The sequence below is a fragment of the Salvia splendens genome, chromosome 16, assembly GCF_004379255.2.
Source record: "Salvia splendens isolate huo1 chromosome 16, SspV2, whole genome shotgun sequence".
NCBI classification, from domain to species: domain Eukaryota; kingdom Viridiplantae; phylum Streptophyta; class Magnoliopsida; order Lamiales; family Lamiaceae; genus Salvia; species Salvia splendens.
The window spans coordinates 16,407,171-16,427,937 of NC_056047.1; the positions used below are offsets into that span (position 1 = coordinate 16,407,171).

Sequence of the window (20,767 nt, forward strand, 5' to 3'; positions counted from 1 at the left end):
TGATTTGCATGTATGTATCCTTTGCCTAATTAGTACTATTTGACAGACAATATGTTGTGCTTAAATTAAATAATTTCACACCGACAAAATAAAAGAGTGATATCTTGATGATTGATGAAACTAAGGAGATCACGTGATGTCCATTTTGCATCTTATATACTTAATTACCTATTGACTTCTCATTTTTACTCACTTATTACTTCAATCATTATATATAATTTTTTCTTAAATCTCGTGTCCAAAAGAAACACTTCGCTTATTGCAGGACGACGTCAGTACTTTAATATACAGTTATCATCCAATTCCTTAGAATATCCACAATGGGCGGAAGATGTACCGCCCCATAACTTAGTCCGCGAACTTAAAGGCGAACGATCATTGTCAATAGGGCGGACGATAGGTCGGACGATGCTTGTTCCATTTTTTTACTCCATGTATACCCCATTTTACCTTCATTCTCACACCTTTCACTTCAATCTCTTCCCCGTCTCATTTTCTCTATTACTAGTAATTCGATGATGAAACCCGGAGGTTTACCATACCCGAATAGCCCCGACAAAATGCCAATGTTCGACGCCGGTGGTGCCCGGTGGCTGGGTCATGAATCTGACGATTTTCGACCATTCGATACACCGGGTTCGGTGGAGTCCAACTTTGTTCGAACACCCAGTAAGATCTGAACTTCACCACAGTTGTACGAGCTCGATGACATGGAGCTGAGCCCCGATTCCCAGTCCACGAAGAAAAAGGTTAAGGTAAAAGCCCAGAAGTTGTCGGCGGTCATGGAGAGTGACGAATACACTCCAGGGAGGCAGAACTACTCCGACGATCAGACCATGCTTTTAGAGAGGTGTTGATCGATATATTGGAGGACACTCCAACAACTAGAGGTAAGTCGCGTACTAGGAGCGCATTGTCGAACGCTATAGCAAGCTTAAGCTATTGGCATCGTACAAGCGCAAGAAGGACTTAAAGTAAGAGAAAAAGGTAAGATATTTGTTTTTTTAAAAGGGAAATCAAAATTACTTGATGAACTCAAAACAGAAAGTTGATACTTGAGATGAGACATAGACTTAGAGAGTATAATGATTTGCTGGAGTGTGTGGTCCATTACCTAAAATAAAGAAATGTACTCTTTGTCCTTTGAAAGTATCATCTTTTAAAATGATAGAGTTTTACTTTATAATTGGTAATGTAAGAAAAAAATGACCATTATTTTTAAAAACTAAGTTCCATCTCGTTAGAGATTTATTTTTCCTAAAACAAAATTGCATAATTTTAAAACGATCGAAAAAATAGAAATGATTGCTAATAAAAAGAAACAAAATTGCATAATTTTAAAACGATCGAAAAAATAGAAATGATTGCTAATAAAGGATGAAGAAAATGTATAATATGAGGTTTAAAAAGAGCAAATATAGACATTATTATATGGAAAGGGTGGGATATTATATTACAAAACCTTTTTTTTTCTTTTTTACGCTGAAATTAGGCATTAGTTTTCAATTATGACTCCCTCAAAATAAACTACCCTCTTTAAGTTCCAAGTATGGTCCTTTCAAAACGGAAAAAAACTCATATTTTGATATGCTTACTAATCTAAAAATCAACGACTTTTACATTTTCCCACCATTTTTAAATTTAGTTTACATTTTCACATACAAGTATATACCTATCCATACATTTGAAAAAATATATAAACGTCTATTTAGAGAATCCGTTAATTGTGTGCGTGCACGAATATTTCATAATCATTATAATAAGACGCAAAAAAGTAAAAGAAAAAGGAATTTTTGCCAAAAGATAAAAGAAATATCACATGCAAGAGATATGATTCCAGAAAGTCCCTTTCCATTTCATTTTCTCACGCATGTGTTCTTTAAATAATGTACATATAAATATCAATTCAATAAAATTAGACAACCCAATATTTTTAGTCCATCTCCATGCAACTTCTTATGCCTAAGGCCAATCCGAAAATGGATAAAACTAAAAAGCAGTTTCCTTCAGAAAAAGGAACGACAAAAAGAGTAAAAAAGATTAGAAGGAAATAAAAAAGAAACAAATAATAGTCATATAGTATGATTTAAATATACACTTATTTAAGTGGAAATTTCCAGTCATTAGCAATCATTATCACCATTTTGACGTATAACACAAAATTAACCTAAGCAACCATAACAACAGATAAAAGTATCAGCAAAAAAATCTTAAACAACATTTCCTTTTATCTTCATATTCTCCTATTTAAGAAAAACCTTAAAATAGTTAAATATAAAGTACGTAGTCTTGTTTTTTAACTTGAACTAATAAACAACACACAAATCATAAATTCATAATAGTAGTAACATGAAGTTTAATCCAAATTTAATTTAAAAATATAACTTTAGTTAATTAAGGGGAAATTTATAACAGATAGTATCCCGATTATATTTCAGAAAATACTCTAGCCTTTTTCATATATAAGAAAAGAATAAAAAGTAGGAAGTTCTATTCATGTGTATAAAAAGGCTATAGAGTATTTCTGGCTTTACTATTTTATTTGTCCACTATAATAAATTTATGAGTAAAGGCCAAAACTGATCCCGAACATACGCAATGTAATATCCGCCCATTTTATTATCTTTTTTTCATTATCTTTAATGTCGAACTAGAGATTTATCGCTCTCTTGTTTCGTAGAGTTAAATGGAACTTGTTGCCCCTTTGTTGGTACTTAATGTTGTTAGTTCGCAAAACTAAAGTTAAAGTAATAGTCGAACGAACTAAAACAATCAAATGTATGCTATGAAATAAAATGAACGTTGTACAAGGATATGAAGTTGTTCTCCCCAAACGAAAGTGTTCGCATACTTCTCGAATAATACAATTAATTTAAATGGAAGATCTTTAATGTTACAAAAAAATGTTCAAGAATGAGCCAAGGAGGCTAAGAAACTAAAAGCTTCTATTAGCTATACTTTAGGCCTCTTTCTCCCGAGCTCAAACCACGTCCTCACCGCGGCCCTACCAGATCAGCCCGTCGAGCCCGGGGCAGTGAGCCCATGTCGCGGATAGCAGTATGACAGCCAAATTATTGTTCCCCTGCAAAGTAAAAACAAACATTAGTCCTAAAGAACAAAGGAAATTAATGGGAGCACCTAAATAAGGGAAAGGGGACAGCCCCTTTGGCTGAAGGACCGAAGACTAGCCAAAGAGGCAAGTCAAGGCCTGCAAAATCTCCACCTCATGGAGGCAGCACCTGCGTCCTTGCTGTACCTGCCACAACCAAACAATCTCAATTATTAACTAAGTACTAGGTACCCACACAGAGCCAAATTGCAGCCATGAAGGAGGGACAATGAGGATCACTAACATGGGATTTTCTGTAGAAAGAAAACAAAGCAAGTAGCAGCACCATTATTCCTCATCCAAGTACACTACAATGCGCCTATAAGAACCCCCACACCACCTCCAAAACCCCTCTTACTTGTTCGAAATCTTCAGCCAAATAGCAAGTTTGAGAGTGAGTGTTTGGGAGAAGAGTCTCTGCAGAGTCCCTGCAGGCAGTTTCTACTCTCCTTAGGTAACATACCTTCTTCCTTCCTTTCCACAAGATTTTGTTTATGCTCAACCCAAACTCACTCTTTCCCTAACTTAACAAAAAGAATCAGAAACACAAGTGAGCAAGCTGCAAGTTTTAGGATCAGAGGAAGAGATCAGCAGCCACTTCAAGAGGTAATACACCCCACACCTCATCTACCTTCCCAAGTATCATCTCACGTCATCATATAGTTAAAACCCAACATAGAGGCCTTAGGGAGCTTGCTCACAACAGAACTTTCACCCATAAATGACAGTAACAGAAGCATGTTTTCTTTTTGTTTACAACCATAGCAGCAGAACACAACCTCAAGCATACTAAAATCTCACAGGTTCAGATAACTCTCAAATGATCAAGTATTAGTTTCCACATAGCTACTGCCTTAAGGAATGAATTAAAGGTTGAAACTTTTAAAAGAACGGAAAACTTAGCTTTATGGCTGAGGAGCTGCCTGGGAGCCACCGGCGACGGCGAGGCCGCGAAGGCGGCCGCAGAAACTCCCTGGTGCAGCGGCGACACCGAAGGTCAGCGGCGGCGGCGGCGCTGGTCTGTGAAACGGACTGAACGGCGTCCGACGGCGCTGAATCGTCGCGAATAGATGAGTGAAGGAGTGAGGGACTATAGCAGACGGCGGCGGAGCCTCCGCTTATACGAGTCGCCGGCGGGTTCCGACAGGACGGCGATTTCGCCGGAGAAGATGAGGCGAAGAGAGTGAGAAAGGAATTAGGGTTCCTAATTTAGGGATTTTTGTTTTGAGAAGAGTAAGGGAGAGGGACGATGGAGCTGGGTGATAGGGAGAGTTTGGGCCACTTGTTTTAATTATGTATTTGGGCCAGTGTTGTATAATTTAAAAATGAGTTGGGCCTGCTGTGTCAATTAAATGGTGGGCTCTCCTAATGTTTGACCGGTTAAATAATGGATAGCCTGCTATTTAATTCCGTGACAATAAATTTAATTTTCGGATTTTAAATAATGCTCGAATAATTTTGTAAACCTCCAAATAAATTAAATCGCTCGATTTAATTAATGCTTAAGTACTTTTCTATGGAATATGGAAAGAGAAATAAAAATGATCACGCACTTAGGAATGCATCACGTTAAGCTTATTTAGCTTCTTAAGTCTAATTAAGTACTATCTTATTTTTCTAAAGGGCGTCTTCGCGCGTCGTTTAGGACCTAATCAAGGAAACTTTCGGCTAAGAAAATATCTTTTGAGGTGGGCATTCTTTTCAAAACGTGATTTTAGAACGAATATGTGAATCTTTTCTAAACGTGTTTGTCATGCCATGTTTTGCTTTTACGATATGGTATCTATGTTCATGTGATTGCGCAATCAAATTTTATGAAATCAAAGGAAATTTAGTGACTCGGACCTTTTAAATAAAACTGTGGCTGACAAATTTAAATGGAACTTATATTTTGGCACTATGTCCACTGAGTATATCAAGTACTCAGCCCTGCATGTTCTTTTCTAACGTGCAGTTTGAACGTGAACGAGGAGGCGAAGATGTTGGGAAATGACTATTAATAAGTAGTTAGGTAGCCCAAAGTTGTATGTCTTCATACATACTATTTTGTCTTTGACTCTTCTGCTGCAATAAAACTATGTTCTATGAATTTATGAATTTAGTCTTGATACTCTGATTTTCTTTTGACTATGTACCCATTCACCTTCGAAACTATTGCCTCGAGTTGATTTATTGCTCTTATGTTTACTTCATGATTGATGAGAGTATTTTTTTAGTCGCGAAATAGCTACGCTCACTAGTACTAGGGAGATGTGGTCGTGACATGCTCATTTTATGATTTTGGTCATATACTTTATCTTTTGAATTTTTGCATTCTGAACATTTCAACTCGGATCACAATTGGTCCTACACAGCTACACTAACAACTCCGTCAATTTTTAAACGGTTTTAACCTGATTTTGAGCGATTTTTAAACGATTTTAATCCGAATGAGACTGTTAAAACCGTTAAAATATGGTTAAAATCGTTTAAAAATTGACGAAACTTTTAGTGTAGGACCAATTGTGATCCGAGTTGAAATGTTCAGGATGCAAAAATTCAAAAGATAAAGTATATGACCAAAATCATAAAATGGTCATATGTTCAGGACCGGTTTTGGCCTTTACTCTAAATTCATATACGAATTTTAAAGTGAAATTGATACAATATAAGAAAAAAATAAAATAGATAAAAAAGAAAAAAAATAAGTAGAAAAAATTAAGATAAAAAAGTAATAAATTAAGAATAAATTTTCATTTGTAGTATACTAACTACTTTTAATTTTAATTTTAATTTTAATGAACGGATGAAATTGGAAAGACGTGACTTTAATTTTTGTAAACATACTATTACATAGTACTCCATCCGTCGCCATGCTATTCGTATTTTTTATTATAGGTCATAAATTTCAGATTGATATTTTAATAATTAAATTAGCATTGTAAATATAAAGAGAAATTACTTAATTAAAATATACTTAATTAATTCTAATATATTAATTAAATATATTTAAAATAAAATGTAAAAAAAACTAGAGTAACATTAGACTGAGTGAATGAGGCCGAGGAATTACTCCTTCTGTTCCACAAAGATTGTCCCATTTTTCCATTTCCATTAATCCCACAACTTTATTCCATTTTATTTTTTAATAAATATATATTTTTTATAATGATCTCATATTTCACTAATTAAAATATTGGAAAACAATTTACAAAATATTAGTAATCCAAAGGGGTCTCAATCATCGTCCCCCGTTTCATTTTTTTTTTCATTTGCAGCAAACCTGCTATTAATGCACATCTCCATAAATTGTTCCTAGTATATATGCAACGGTTACTGGTTTTAGAGAGAGAGAGAGAACAGAATAGGAAAGTGGAGGGGGTAAGTGTAGCAGAGAGAATTAAGGAAATAAATTGGGTTAAAGAGGAAAGGAGACTGTTTCTTCCTAGTAAAACCCTAGCTCTCTGCATTGTTGACTTCTGAGCTAGTGCAGACGAGCTCTTCTTTGCGCTGCGATAGGATGTGCCCTCAGATCTGGATATAGTGCTATTCAGCTCGAATTATTGCGGGTTCCGAATGGTAGAGGCTTGCGTAGAGAGAAGAGTTGGGGTTCTGTGATATATGGTTATGGATTGAATTATGAAGGCTTATTTTGTTTTTAGGAATTTGAATTTGTAGTTTGAAGGCGTTTTCTCTTTTTTTGGGGGTTTCTGATATCCTCATCGTTTTTTTTATTTGTTGTCATTTAAAAGGGGCTTTTGATCTTGAATAGATAAGAGTAATTGGGAAATATTTGAGCTCTTCAGGTACTTCTGGAATTTGGATTAGGATTTTATACCCTTAGATATGGTCCGATATATTTCATGTTGCCACATAATTTATTAGTGTAATTTATTTATCTGTTCAGAGAGATTGTGTGATTTTGCATTCGAGAGCAAAGGTTTCTGTGTTCCTTTTCCTGTTGGTTTGGAGAGGTTAGGTTCCATCCTTTCCCTTAATTTGATTTGGGTACTAGTTGGGATTTTGCGCTGGAGTGGCTGGGGGTGCCGGGAGGCGTCATGTCGTCCTTGAGTCGAGAACTGGTGTTCTTAATATTGCAGTTCTTGGATGAGGAGAAATTCAAGGAGACTGTTCATAAGTAAGTTCTGTTTTGGTTTGTGTGTCAACTTAGCTTTTGTGAATTTATTGTAACATGCGACTGGCTATGGATCCCCTGTTAATACACAAGGCATTGCTTCTTTACTTCCTTTCTGGGTTGTGGTGGGGTGGGATTGAGTATTTTGCCTTTATATTCATCTCTACGAGGATAAGCTTGAAAGTATAGCCGGTTTATTAAATTTCGGGTATAATGGAATGAATGAACACCTCACCTGGCAGTGTATATAACCCACTAGTTTCTTGTAAAGAAAATTATGGGAGTATTTGTTGCTTCAACCACTGCATCTTTTCCTTTTTAAAATGACTTGCCGGCACAAATCAATTGGGTTCTGTTTTGTATTTTTTTGGACACAGAAGGTTTCTGTTGTTTTACATTGCATGTATAACGGGTACAGATTGGAGCAAGAATCCGGATTTTTCTTCAACATGAAGTACTTTGAGGATCAAGTCCAAGCTGGTGAATGGGAGGAAGTTGAGCATTATTTAAGTGGATTCACAAAAGTTGAGGACAACCGTTATTCGATGAAAATCTTCTTTGAGATTAGAAAGCAGAAATATCTCGAAGCTCTTGATAGGTATGCTGTATTTCAGTGTCATCATATAAACTGAAATCTTATGTGTCTTTGAGCAGTTGTCAAATCTGCTATTTATCCAACATTTTCAGACAAGACCGAGCAAAAGCTGTAGAGATTCTTGTTAAAGATCTGAAGGTGTTTGCCTCTTTTAATGAGGATCTATTTAAAGAGATCACACAGCTGTTGACTCTTGACAACTTCAGGTTATACTTGTGTTTAACTGTAAAACTTATCATTTATCCTTTTCACTTTTTAATTTGTATGGGAAATACATGTATAGGCAGAATGAGCAGCTCTCTAAATACGGGGACACAAAGTCAGCACGCAACATAATGCTTGTTGAGCTTAAAAAGCTGATAGAGGCAAATCCTTTGTTCCGTGACAAACTCACTATTCCTGCTTTTAAGGCTTCGAGATTGAGAACACTAATCAACCAGAGGTGACAATCCAGTCTTGGCATACAATTTGGACTTACCCCTTGCTAATTATCTCTGTCATTTCTAAGAAGTACATATCTGCATTCATTTGAATTTTCATCATAGCTTATTTCCCATTCCAGAACCTCTTTAACATTTAATTACTAGATTATGTTTTGTTATTATGTCTGATGGTTTTGCAGTCTTAACTGGCAGCATCAGCTCTGCAAGAACCCACGCCCGAACCCGGATATTAAAACACTCTTCACTGACCATACTTGTTCTTCAAGTAATGGAGCACGTGCCCCCCCTCCTGGTAACAACCCTCTAGCAGGACCTGTTCTTAAACCTGGTGTTTTTCCTCCTCTTGGAGCCCATGGTGTAAGTAGGGTCTTTGTTTTTTTAATCTTAATGACTGCGTTGCATTTATTGGCATCTAACCCTTTGCTTTCTTTTTGCAGCCTTTCCAGCCTGTTGTTTCTCCTCCTCCTAGTGCTATTGCAGGTTGGATGTCAACTGCTAACCAGTCTATGCCTCATGCTGCTGTTGCTGCAGCTCCTCCTGGCCTTGTTCAGGCACCTAGTCCTGGTGAGGGTTAAAATGATCACATTGAACTTAATTTGCAATCATCCTCAACACATAAAAGTAGTGACTAAAAGAACAATTGCTTTGACATGTTACTACCAGCTGCCTTCTTGAAACATCCAAGAACCCCTCCTGGTGGCCCTGGAATGGACTATCAGACTGCTGATTCTGAACATTTAATGAAACGTCTCCGCCCGGGACAACCTGACGAGGTCTGGAAATTGGATGCAACTCTGTTAATCTGTTAATATATATTACCTAATGATCTTTTGACACATGTTTGACAATGTCTAGGTATCATTTTCTGCATCGACCCAGCCACCTAATAGTAATAATATGTATTCACCAGATGACCTTCCCAAAACTGTTATACGGAATCTTAGTCAAGGATCTAATGTTATGAGCATGGACTTCCATCCACAACAACAAACTGTTCTTCTAGGTCGATCCTTCTAATAACTTTTCTTTCTTCTTTTGAATTTCAGATTAATTTAATCCTTTTTTTTATCACGAGACTACCTCTAATTCATTATTGTTATTTGTAAAACATGATGATGATGTTAATAATTAAATATGCTAACGTTGTCTCCAATGTAGTTGGAACAAATGTTGGTGATATCAGCATTTGGGAAGTTGGTTCTCGAGAAAGGTTAGCACTTAAAACCTTCAAGGTTTGGGATATATCAGCTTGTTCTATGCCATTCCAAGTGAGTATTCAATGTGCTTGCCTTGTCCTGTGTATCCTAACTTTTTAGTTACATAGTATTATTTTTTGTTTATATATCATAAATTATGTGTATATGTAACTATGGTACATGTTTATAATTGTGAAATTAATGACATATCTATTTGTTTATACTTTGGTCTTGTCCAGACAACTTTGGTTAAAGATGCGACAATATCTGTTAATAGATGTGTATGGGGCACAGATGGATCTATACTTGGTATATAACATTGTCATATTATCAACTACTTAATTTCTACACTTCGTAGACTTGTTTGTCCTTTCGTTGATAATTTTATTTTCTTCAATCTTGGAGGTGTTGCCTTCTCCAAGCACATAGTTCAGATATATACCTACAATCCAGCTGGAGAATTAAGACAGCATTTAGAGGTCAGGATTCCTCCCAACTTCTCCTTTGCTCACTCTTTCCTACCCAGCTTGAGAATTTTTTAGAGTTGCAATGACAGATTATTTCCCTAATTGTAGATTGATGCTCATATCGGCGGTGTGAATGATATTGCTTTTGCCCATCCCAATAAGCAACTTTGCATAGTTACATGTGGGGATGATAAGACAATTAAGGTAAAAGTACGTTTACTATTTGTGCCCCATTGTTTGGTCCCCTTGATCTAAACAAGAAACTTTGCCTCTAGATATGGGATGCAGTAGCAGGACGTAGGCTGTATACTTTTGAAGGTCATGAAGCTCCCGTATATTCCGTATGTCCTCACTATAAAGAGAATATTCAGGTGTGTTATTTGTAAATGGATGCTCACCCTCCTTCTCACTGCTTACCCTTTTGAGTTGTAATTTGTAAATGAACTGTGTTGGTGTCTTATTCATTGGTCGAATTGATAAAGGGCTATCTGATTCTAGTATGTATGTGACTGTGTATGCAGTTTATTTTCTCTACCGCAATTGATGGGAAAATAAAAGCTTGGCTTTATGATTCCTTGGGGTCGAGAGTGGATTATGATGCCCCTGGACTTTGGTGCACGACAATGGTTTATAGTGCTGATGGTACCAGGTACCTGTCAATTTTTTTGGTTGGTTTGTCCTTTTTGTCTACCTGCATTCAGTGTTGTTAGGGTCGAGGGTCGCACCGGGTCGATGAGGTGAAAATTCGGGTCGCGGGTCGATGAGTCGACTGGGTCGAGAGACCCACTAATCTAGGCTAATTTTTTTGCCTTTTAATATTAAATCAAATAAATATATTACTCTAATGTTTATAATATATCAAATAATATAAATGTAGACGTAATTCATGTGAATAGAGATAAAGTGGAAAATAAAAATTATCAAAATATCAAAACAATTCATAAGTCATAAGTATAACACAAAATAAATAATTGAAACCATTGTCTGAAAATGTCAAAAGAAAAAAGTTATGAAATGTGCGTCATTTTGAATGTAGTATTAACTTATAATAAAATAGGAGTGGAATGTGAAATCTATTTTAAAAATTAGTAAAAAATAAATGAATATGTATTAGTAGACAAACCTATATAAAATATGAGACGAATAATTACAGAAAAATTAATAAATAGTTTGATTAATACAATAGATTATTATACAAATAAAATAATAAAACTTTAAATAGTACAATTTGAATCTCGAAACGTTTATATAATAGAAGAACAAATATTAATTTATTCCTAAAATAATATACTCATTTTCCACCATTAAATTATACTCCAAACATTGGATTGACAATATATCCATATAAATATATTGAATTTAATTTAACTAATAAAAATTTTGGTAAAATAATATTTTTATTGCTGCCTAAAAAAGTGACTATGTCAATTTTTTATATTTTCCTAATCCCACTAAACAAATGAATAGTGACAAATGGTGTACTCTATTCCCAAGGCTCATAATTATACTCCTCTCTCCTCTCTCTTCTCTCTTCTCCATCATCTTCCTTCAATCTCTGTAAAAAAAAAAAAGCAAAAACACTCCCGCCGGAAACGCTCGACCCACCCGAAACGCTCGACCCCGCCGGAAACGCCCGACCCAGCGCGACCCATGCATCTCGATCAACCCACCCATGTTGGGGCGGTCATGGTCTCGACCTGGGCGACCCGGGCGACCCGAGCGACCCGGGCGCCAAATTAACAACACTGCCTGCATTGTTTAAGGTATCCATGACATTGCTTGCAAATAATGATAGTTCGATATGCAAAGACATAAATGATAAGAAATGCACCTACTACATGAGATTTCTAGTTATTGACTCCGGTTGTGCTATGGAAGTATGGATTTTCCTCTTGCTTGGTGATCACTAATTTCCCAACAATTAAATATTAACAATTAAAAAATTATTGTGATCGATTAGCAAACAGTGTAACCATAGTAAAAGAGACTAAAATTATGAAAATACAACAGCAAAAAATGCAGACACTTTATAGTAGTATTATTCAGTTTCAAGCTAAACAATGGGGTTTGAGGATTATGATTATTAACTAGAATACCAAATAAGTAAACTAAAAAAATAAATTTTAAAAAAAGTACACTCGTTTAGATAAAGACTCAACTCTACAAACTTGGATTAAAAATCAGGAATAAAAGGCTGATGCTAGAGAACGTATTGACTCTGAAGAAACTATACAATTGACCTATTAATCCAATTCAGATGAAGGATCAAAAACATACATAACCACAATCTCTCTCTCGACAACTTTTGTGATTTGATTACTATAGCCTAGATCTCAGAAAATTATACCAACTCCTAAGCTAACAAAGGGTTAAATCTCATATGAATAATCATTCATATTGTGTGTTTTTGAATCTCATTGAAAAATTAAACCTGCAATTCGCAAAGTATTTTATTGAATTAGCACCTATCAATAATGACTAACCTGGCAGTTCTTTGTTGGTCATTGGGGTTTGGAAGGCATATGCCAGTTTTTAAGGATAGATGAATCCTTCAAGGTGTGGGGCTGGGTTAGGTTTGGAGTTTTGGTGAAGGCTATCTTTAAAATAAGTAGTTTAGACATAACTACGTAATTCTGTTGTATTTTGAACTAGGACACCGTCCCCTTTCTGGTGTCACTCGCCCCTTTCAAAAACACTAAGGGTATCCACAGTGGTGATAGCCCAGCAATAGCCCAGCCATAGCTCAGCCACAAACTCCTCCTGCCACATCATCAATACTAAAAATCCTCCTGCCACATCAGAAATAGCCCAGCCATAGCCCAGCCATATCATAAATAGCCCAGCCACATCAATAGCCACATCACTAATAGTAATAACGCAATATACGGAATTTAATTTACGAGACATATACGGGAAACATTAATAATACTATTTTAATTTTTAAAAAAGTACAATAAATTAAAAAAGTACAATAAATTTAAAAAAGTACTAAAATTTTTAAAAAGTACATTAATAATAAAAATTACATTAAAAAAAGTACATTACTTAAAAAAAATCACTCGGTGGCTCCCTCGATTCCGTCGTCGCCGTCGCCTCCGCTGCCACCGCCGCTGCCGCCTACACGCAGATCGTCATTCATGCTCTCGAGCAATGTGAAGAGAAATCTCTTCTCCTGGGGGTCCGTCGCCGCTCGCCATTCGGCTAATGTCTTCACCATCATCTGGCGCGTTTGTTGACGCGCGAAGTACTTGAGATCCTCTGTAGACTGGCGGTCAAAGGGGGATGCCGACTGGACCTCCTGGGAACCCCCGGCGACCCCCCTCGCCGCCCGTTGCGCCCGCTTTTGCCCAACGGGGCGAGGTCGGCGGCCGAACGAACGAGGGTTGGGGAGCACCTGGTCCGTCTCGGGAAGGTCGTGGGAACCACCGCTGCTGCCGCTGAAATCCCCGGTATAGTTCAATCGTTGCCGTTTCTGCCAGCCAGCATCGACACCTACTCGGAATTTCTCAGAGTCGTTCAGCACAAGATAGCAGTTCCAGTAGGTGAAGTCCTTATACAACCCGGGCTGGGGGAAGGCTTTCTCCGCTATCCTCCTGCAGTAGTCCTCCGTTTGGCCACTACTCTGCATGCGGAGGGCGTTAGCGTACAAACCCGAAAATCGGGAGACGGCAGCCCTGATTCGGTTCCACGCCTTCCGGCAATCCTCCCCGTTGTGTGGCCTCCCCTCCGGGCAAAATTGCTGGTAGGCTGCTGCTACCTTGCCCCACATGTTGACGATCCTCTGGTTATTAGAAACAAGAGGATCGTCGCAAACACTCACCCACGCCCTTGACAAGGCAACGTTCTCCTCGTCCGTCCACCTTCTCCGTGCCGTGGGGTCATCCCCACCCAGCTGCGACGACTCCCCGACCTTCTTTCCCTTGCCCTTCTTCTTTGGGGCGCCACTACCCTGCACTGCTCCCCCCGTTTGAACGGGAGTTTCCGGAACTCTGAGACTATCAAACCCCAAATCCGCCAACGAAAATTCATCAAAACCGCTCGGCGTGAACTGCGCATCCGTTGGGGTCGATGTGTGCGACGAAGCAGTGCTGAAATCAAAACTGGGGCGATAGACGTTCCCCCGCGTCCCCTGCGTCGCCGGTACTCCCCCCGGCGTCCCCTGCGTCGCAGGTACTCCCCCCGGCGTCCCCTGCGTCGCCGAACCTCCCCCGGGCATCATCTGCATATTGGGTGCCCACCCCGGCATCATCTGCATATTGGGTCCCCAACCCGGCATCGCCGGGAACCCCCCCGGCGGACTCCCTCCGGTCGGCATCCCGGGTAGCATCTGCTGCCACGGGTACATGTTGTAGTACCCGGGCATCTGATTCCATCCGCCTCCAACGGGGATTGGGGGAGTTTGAGAACCACTCGTCCCTGAACTAGGCTCGTTGTTTAGATCCATTTCTCGGTGTTGATCTTGTATAGAAATTAAGATAGAGAGAGTACTCGTTAATACAAGTGATGCGAATGAAAATGAAGTGCAAATCGCGTATATATAGTGTCTCGAAAATTTAAAAAAAAAAATAAAAAAACCGCTGGGCGATGCGCTGGGCGATCCCGACGCTGCAATGGCGCCGAGCGGATCGCCCAGCGCCCGTCGACCGCCTAGCGCTAGGCGATTTTTAATTCCGAAAAACCGCTCGGCGGTTTTCGGAAGCTGCAATGGTTCGCCTAGCGACCGCCTAGCGCCGGCGCTCGGCTAGGCGGTGCGCTAGGCGCCATTGTGGATAGCCTAATAAACTTGTCTTGCTTTCTACCAAAATAAAAATGATGTTTTAGCCAAATAAAAGAAGAAATTGAGTAGGTAATAATGTAATATAGGTATGTGATAGATATGCAAGGCGCCAGGCAGTGATGTCACAGTAAGTGTTTGCATAAAAGAGAAACTGTATTACGGAATAGCTAAACAAGCGTGACAACTTCGATCCTCCTTGGAAGTCGATTACAACTCAATACTCGACACCCCTCTATCAAACCTTAGGACTCCTACTCCTAATAAACAATTGAGACATAAAGATAATCCTAACAGTAAGGGGGAAATTGATCGTTTTAATAGTCGAGGAGGACCCCTTCCCATAGAATCTGTGATTGAGAAAACAGTTATTTTACCCTTTTCATATGTCATGTGTGAGGGAACTTTTAGCTCATACTCCCTCTGTCCGCGAATAGGAATCCCATTTCTTTTTGGTGCGGGTTTTAAGAAATGTTAAGTGGGTGAGAAAAAATTAGTGGAATATGGGTCCCACTTATATATATATTAGTTTTAAATGAGATGTGAGTAGAATGAGTTAGTGGAATGTGGGGCCTATATACCATTTATGGTAAAAGTGAACCGGGACACCTATTCGCGGATAGACCGAAATGGAAAAACGGAACTCCTATTCGCGGTTTGAGGAAGTATAAGTGAAAATATCACCATGGTTCTGAGTAACTCATTATGAGCAATGACAAAAAATAAAAAAAATTTAAAGTAGAAAATCCGGGATTAATTGCTGCTTACAGGTTCTTTTACTTCCACAGCTTACCAGTTATGTAGCTCTTTACCCCTCTTTTCTTAAATACAACATTATCTTTCATGTTTATATAGGTTAGATATCTATTTACAATAAATTATTTTCAGGCTGTTCTCTTGTGGAACCAGTAAAGAAGGTGAATCTCACCTTGTTGAGTGGAATGAAAGTGAAGGAGCCATTAAGAGGACATATTCTGGTTTCCGGAAGCGTTCTTTGGGTGTGGTGCAGTTTGACACCACAAGGAACCGTTTCTTAGCAGCTGGTGACGAGTTTCAGATAAAATTCTGGGACATGGATAACATCAATATCCTTACTTATACTGATGCTGATGGTGGATTGCCAGTTAGTATCTTTAGCTTGTTGCATTTTTCAGATTGCTGTCATTATTGTCTTCATATTTGCAACCTTAAGTTGGTCTGCACTATACTTGCAGGCAAGCCCTAGATTACGATTCAATAAGGAAGGTTCACTGCTGGCTGTTACCACCAGTGAAAATGGAATTAAGATCTTGGCTAATACTGGCGGTCAGCACATGCTAAGAATGCTGGAGAGCAGAGCGTTCGATGGTGCTCGTGCTCACGCTGAAGCTAATGTCAAAGTAAATTTCAGTTTTTCTGACTATTTGATTTGTTCACTGTATTTCAGTTTCAAGCTCTCCTATTTTGCAGCCGGATATTACTGGTGCATTGAGTCCCATTGCTACTGTTTCTGCTCAGAGTCCACAACACATATATTTTCCTTTAATGTATTTTGGCTTAATTTTCTCTGCAGCCTGCTATTGCTGCTGGTCCATTGGGTCCCATTGCTAGCGTTTCTGCGTCAGCATCCCCCTTTGAGCGCAGTGATAGGATCCAGCAGCCAATGTCCCTTCTGGTAGTGGTCTTGTGCAGTTGTGATTCATTCAATCAATCTATTTCACTTTCCTTAATTGATAAGTTAGTCTTTTCGGTTCATCCTCAAGGATAGTTGAGAATGTGCAGCCAGCTCATTTTGCTTGGACAAAATTTTCAGGCCAGCATGGAAAGCAGCAGGGGAACTGATGTAAAACCGAGAATCCTTGAGAACACTGAAAAAATTAAAAGCTGGAAGTCTTCTGACATATCTGATGCATCTCAACTCAAGGCTCTGAAATTGCCTGACTCTCTGACCCCTAACAAAGTATGTGATCTGGACAATTTGTTGAACTGACATGCGATTTCAGTTGAAAGAATGTCTGCTTGAATAAAGAAATTGCTATATTCTTATTCAGGAAACTGATCGTTGTTTTGGTTATGTTCAATTTCATGTCTAATAGCATAATGTATTACAGGTCGTGCGTTTGCTATACACGAATTCTGGCTTAGCTGTCTTAGCATTGGCTTCTAACGCTCTTCATAAGCTGTGGAAGTGGCAGCGCAATGAACGCAATCCATCTGGAAAAGTCAGAATTTGATTATCATTTGCTCTGCAACAAGTCTTCCTCAGCATTGTTCACTTAAACTAATTTAAATGATATGATGTCTATTTTCAGTCTTCTGCCTCTAGTGTGCCTCAGTTGTGGCAGCCAAATAATGGGGCTCTCATGTCGAATGATGTGTCTGATTCCAAAGCAGCTGAAGAATCTGTTGCATGTATTGCCTTGTCTAAGAACGATTCCTATGTTATGTCTGCATCAGGGGGGAAAGTCTCGTTGTTCAACATGATGACCTTTAAGGTGTGCTAATTTCTTCACTTGAGATTTCCCAAAGTTGTTGTAATTATTGGACTGTTCACGTCCCACATGAGTATAATTTGAACATGTTAGATAATTGATTTGGGTACTAATTCTGGTCAGGTCATGACAACTTTCATGCCACCACCTCCCGCTGCAACTTATCTGGCATTTCATCCACAAGACAACAATATAATTTCTATTGGAATGGAAGACTCTACGATACAGATTTACAATGTTAGAGTTGATGAGGTAAGTATCTTGGCTGTGTTTGGGGGTGTGCTAGCATTCTAGGGGAATTGATATATCTGCTTATTGCATTTATAACAACGTGTCATAGACTCAGAGGGGTTCAGTGTGTTACTTATTGTTGGTATTGAGCCAACCTTTTGCTCATCTATCTTGAATCAGAGGATTTTAAGTAGTTAGCACCTTAGCAGTGCTTATTTATTTAATCAAAAGGAAAAAATGTTTAGGTGTTAGAGAGCTTATTATATATATTCTTTGTAAACCCAAATTATCCTCCAAGGTCCTTGTATTGCCAGAGTGTTTGTGCCTTTTAATGTTTTGAATAAGTACACGTAATAACTCATCTTTGCCAATCTCTGAATGATGAATTGTGACATGCTTGCATATGATACTCTTAGTGTTTTTATGATCATCTTTAGATTTACTGATTCTGTCATGCTTGTTCACATTAAAGGTTAAAACGAAGCTCAAGGGCCATCAGAAACGGATCTCAGGGCTTGCATTTTCTCAGAGTTTGAACATATTGGTGTCATCTGGAGCTGATGCTCAGGCAAGTCATGCCCAGCATAGACTTTTTTTAACCTATGTTCAAATTTTTAAATTTACTCTTCCTGAGTATTGCTAAGTTATTAGCTGACTTGGATTATATAGTATGTTTAATTTTCTATCCCAATTTCAGCTGTGCGTGTGGAGCATTGATGGATGGGAGAAGAAGAAATCACGGCCAATACAGCCACCTCTCAGTCACCCATCTACCCTGGTTGGAGAAACTAGGGTTCAGTTCCATAACAATCAATCGCATCTACTGGTTGTTCATGAAAGTCAAATTGCTATATATGATGCTCAACTAGATTGTTTACGTTCAGTGAGTGTTTTTCTTCTCTTTCGTTTCTTATATTTTTCATAAAGCATTATTTGAATAGTTGCTATTTGTGCATTATCTATTGCATATGGTCCTCCAGAAATAGGTAGAAGTTTAATTTTAAAACAGAACAGAAGTTTGCAAGTGCCACATAGTAGGAATAGTGTTATAATATGACAAGAGACTAGTGATGTGCCAATAATACAATATATTGAAGTTCATACCCCCTCGGTTGCATGTCTGGAATTTACATATATTTGACATGCTAAAATCTCCATGTCACTAATAGTTCCCATTGCGACAATTGGAGAAAACAATAAATGGTTTGTGCTTGCAAAAGTTCATGTAATTAGTTGAGTTGGAAGCTAGGTCATAACCTCAAATGCCAATCGCATGCATTTTTAATGTCCGAGAATGTTATGATCAAGTATTTTTTCAATTGCAGTGGTATCCAAGAGATTCACTTTCCTCGGCTATTTCAAGTGCTATATACTCGTGCGATGGTCTGTCGATTTTTACTGGGTTTTGTGATGGTGCTGTCGGCATATTCGATTCTGACAGTTTGAACCTTCGGTGCCGGATAGCACCCTCTGCCTATTTACCATCAGCCAGGTACGTACATTAAAAGAGAATTCTTATATTGAAACATGTTGATGTTAATGGCTCACAATTTGGCACTCTAGTTTCGGGGGAATATTATGTCAGATCTCTCCTTATTTTTGGTAGATCAAATGAAAAAAGCCAACTACTGCTTAATATAGAGATAGATGAGATGCCTCAAGTGTTTACAAATTCTATTTTTTGTTTACCAAGTAATTGGCATCTCTTCATGTGCAGCAACGAAAATCCCTTCCCCGTAGTTATTGCAGCACATCCGACAGACCCGAATCAATTTGCGCTTGGCATGAGTGATGGTGCAGTTCATGTGATTGAACCATCGGATGCAGAGACAAAGTGGGGTGGATCAACCTCTCATGATAACGGGGGCATGCCTTCGATACCTTCGAGCTCTGCATTGAACAGTCAGCCATCAGAAACCCCATCTAGGTGATTAATACAAAGTAGGAAAAGAAAAGTGCCTCATTGTTTCATTCTCTTCTTAAGCATACCAATGTAAAGTCTCAGTGTTGCCTTTTTATTCCTTGAGAGAAAAACAGGTTAGTTTTACTTTGTTGGTTGCACCTCATGACAGGGTAGTTCGTGGTCACCCTCTTTTTTTGTTTACTTTCGTTTTAATCGGTTATTAAATTTATTTTTATCAATGCAATTTCATACTATAGCAATTTCACCGGCAAATTGGAGAGACTTGAACCAATCAAACTTGATATGTATTTTCATGCCGAATGCATCATTTTGTAAATTTGGGTCGAGTCACTGCAATAGATAATTGTGTAGCTTGATGTGAATCTTGTTTCACATATCTGATTTGGAGTAGTCCATTCCGCCTTTAATAGATGTGTTTCATTTTTTACACATGTCTTGGGAAAATAATTATAAATAGTTAAAATGGAGAAAAAGTAAAGTAAGAGAGGAAAATTATAAAGATGTATCTCTATTAACATGGAACAAAGGGAGTACTTCTAAAACCAAATTTTGTGGTTAGCTTAAACTAGGTATGATAAAACATACTCCTATCACTAGATATGGATTTCATATTTTCTTTTTGGTCCGTTTTCATTACAAGTTTTATTTATGTTAAGTCAGTCACACATTTTATTCAGTCTAATTCCAGCCTAATTGGCATCAATCTGACATATTTTAGTATCTCAACCACCACCACCACCACCGTCCAACCCGAGCTAGAAGTATATTTTTTGACATTATATACGTTACATCTAGGGCTGACAATTTTTGATACGACACGCTAACACGACATGAACCCGCACGAAATTAACACGACACGAACACGCACGTTCAGGATTTGGGTCCTTATAGGGTCGACCCAATAAGGACACGAAGATAACGGGTTGGGTCGGGTCGTGTTTGGGTTATACGTTAAGAAAAAAAAATATTTTTAATTAATTAAAAAATTATTAAACTTTAATTTTTAGTTATTTTTGTTGATTAAAAATATTATACTTTAATTTTAATTAATTAAAAAATATTTTACTTTAAATTTAATTAATTAAAAATACTATACTTTAATTTTATTAATTAAAAAATATTAATTGTTTTTTATGAATTTTAAGAAAATATTATGCTTAGTTTTTATTAAAAATTATTTTTTTAATTATTTAATTTTATTATATAGATTTAATATTACTATACTTTAATTTTATTATTTTGATTAAAAAAATAATTATTTTAATTTGATAATTTTTTATTTTATCGTGTAATATCATGTTTAAATCGTATAATAACATCATATTTTAGTCGTTATCAGGTCGTGTCAAGCTAACTTACTACTCCCTCCGTCCCGGGCTACTCGCTCCTTTCCTTTTCGGCACGGAGATTAAGGAATGAGTATATAGGAAAATCAAAAATGAC

General features: G+C 37.8%; 1 protein-coding gene and 1 long non-coding RNA gene across 4 annotated transcripts; one reads left to right on the top strand and one right to left on the bottom strand.

Moving 5' to 3' along the window:
- Positions 1-2,764: 2,764 nt before the first annotated feature.
- LOC121769810 lies at positions 2,765-4,574 on the bottom strand. Its single transcript, XR_006043706.1, has 2 exons — positions 3,354-4,574; positions 2,765-3,256 (listed from the first exon to the last, which is right to left on the bottom strand). It is a non-coding gene; the product is annotated as an uncharacterized LOC121769810 (long non-coding RNA).
- A 1,768-nt stretch (positions 4,575-6,342) lies between these two features.
- Positions 6,343-19,542, top strand: LOC121771404 (protein TOPLESS-RELATED PROTEIN 2-like). Of its 3 annotated transcripts, XM_042168183.1 has the most exons (26): positions 6,343-6,894; positions 6,996-7,226; positions 7,642-7,821; positions 7,911-8,024; positions 8,102-8,260; positions 8,441-8,618; positions 8,699-8,825; positions 8,925-9,034; positions 9,117-9,264; positions 9,420-9,529; positions 9,697-9,766; positions 9,863-9,936; positions 10,033-10,128; positions 10,200-10,295; positions 10,446-10,573; positions 15,587-15,821; positions 15,913-16,077; positions 16,251-16,352; positions 16,491-16,637; positions 16,789-16,899; positions 16,990-17,172; positions 17,293-17,421; positions 17,873-17,968; positions 18,098-18,283; positions 18,726-18,892; positions 19,118-19,542. In XM_042168183.1, exons 2-26 carry the CDS (start codon positions 7,147-7,149, stop codon positions 19,329-19,331), a joined length of 3,405 nt encoding a protein of 1,134 aa, XP_042024117.1. In that variant the 5' UTR covers positions 6,343-6,894; positions 6,996-7,146; the 3' UTR covers positions 19,332-19,542. The 3 variants fall into 3 exon arrangements, with proteins under 3 accessions (XP_042024117.1, XP_042024116.1, XP_042024118.1); XM_042168182.1 differs by having other exon boundaries at positions 6,343-7,226; XM_042168184.1 differs by lacking the exons at positions 6,343-6,894; positions 6,996-7,226; positions 7,642-7,821 and having other exon boundaries at positions 8,106-8,260.
- Positions 19,543-20,767: the final 1,225 nt, after the last annotated feature.

Bases quoted from the DNA above. Each gene is read 5' to 3' on its own strand.
- LOC121771404 (XM_042168182.1), top strand. From the start codon at position 7,147: ATGTCGTCCTTGAGTCGAGAACTGGTGTTCTTAATATTGCAGTTCTTG. The intron at 8,261-8,440 runs GTGACAATCCAG...ATGGTTTTGCAG, and splicing joins AGAACACTAATCAACCAGAG to TCTTAACTGGCAGCATCAGC. The intron at 10,129-10,199 runs GTAAAAGTACGT...CTTTGCCTCTAG, and splicing joins GGGATGATAAGACAATTAAG to ATATGGGATGCAGTAGCAGG.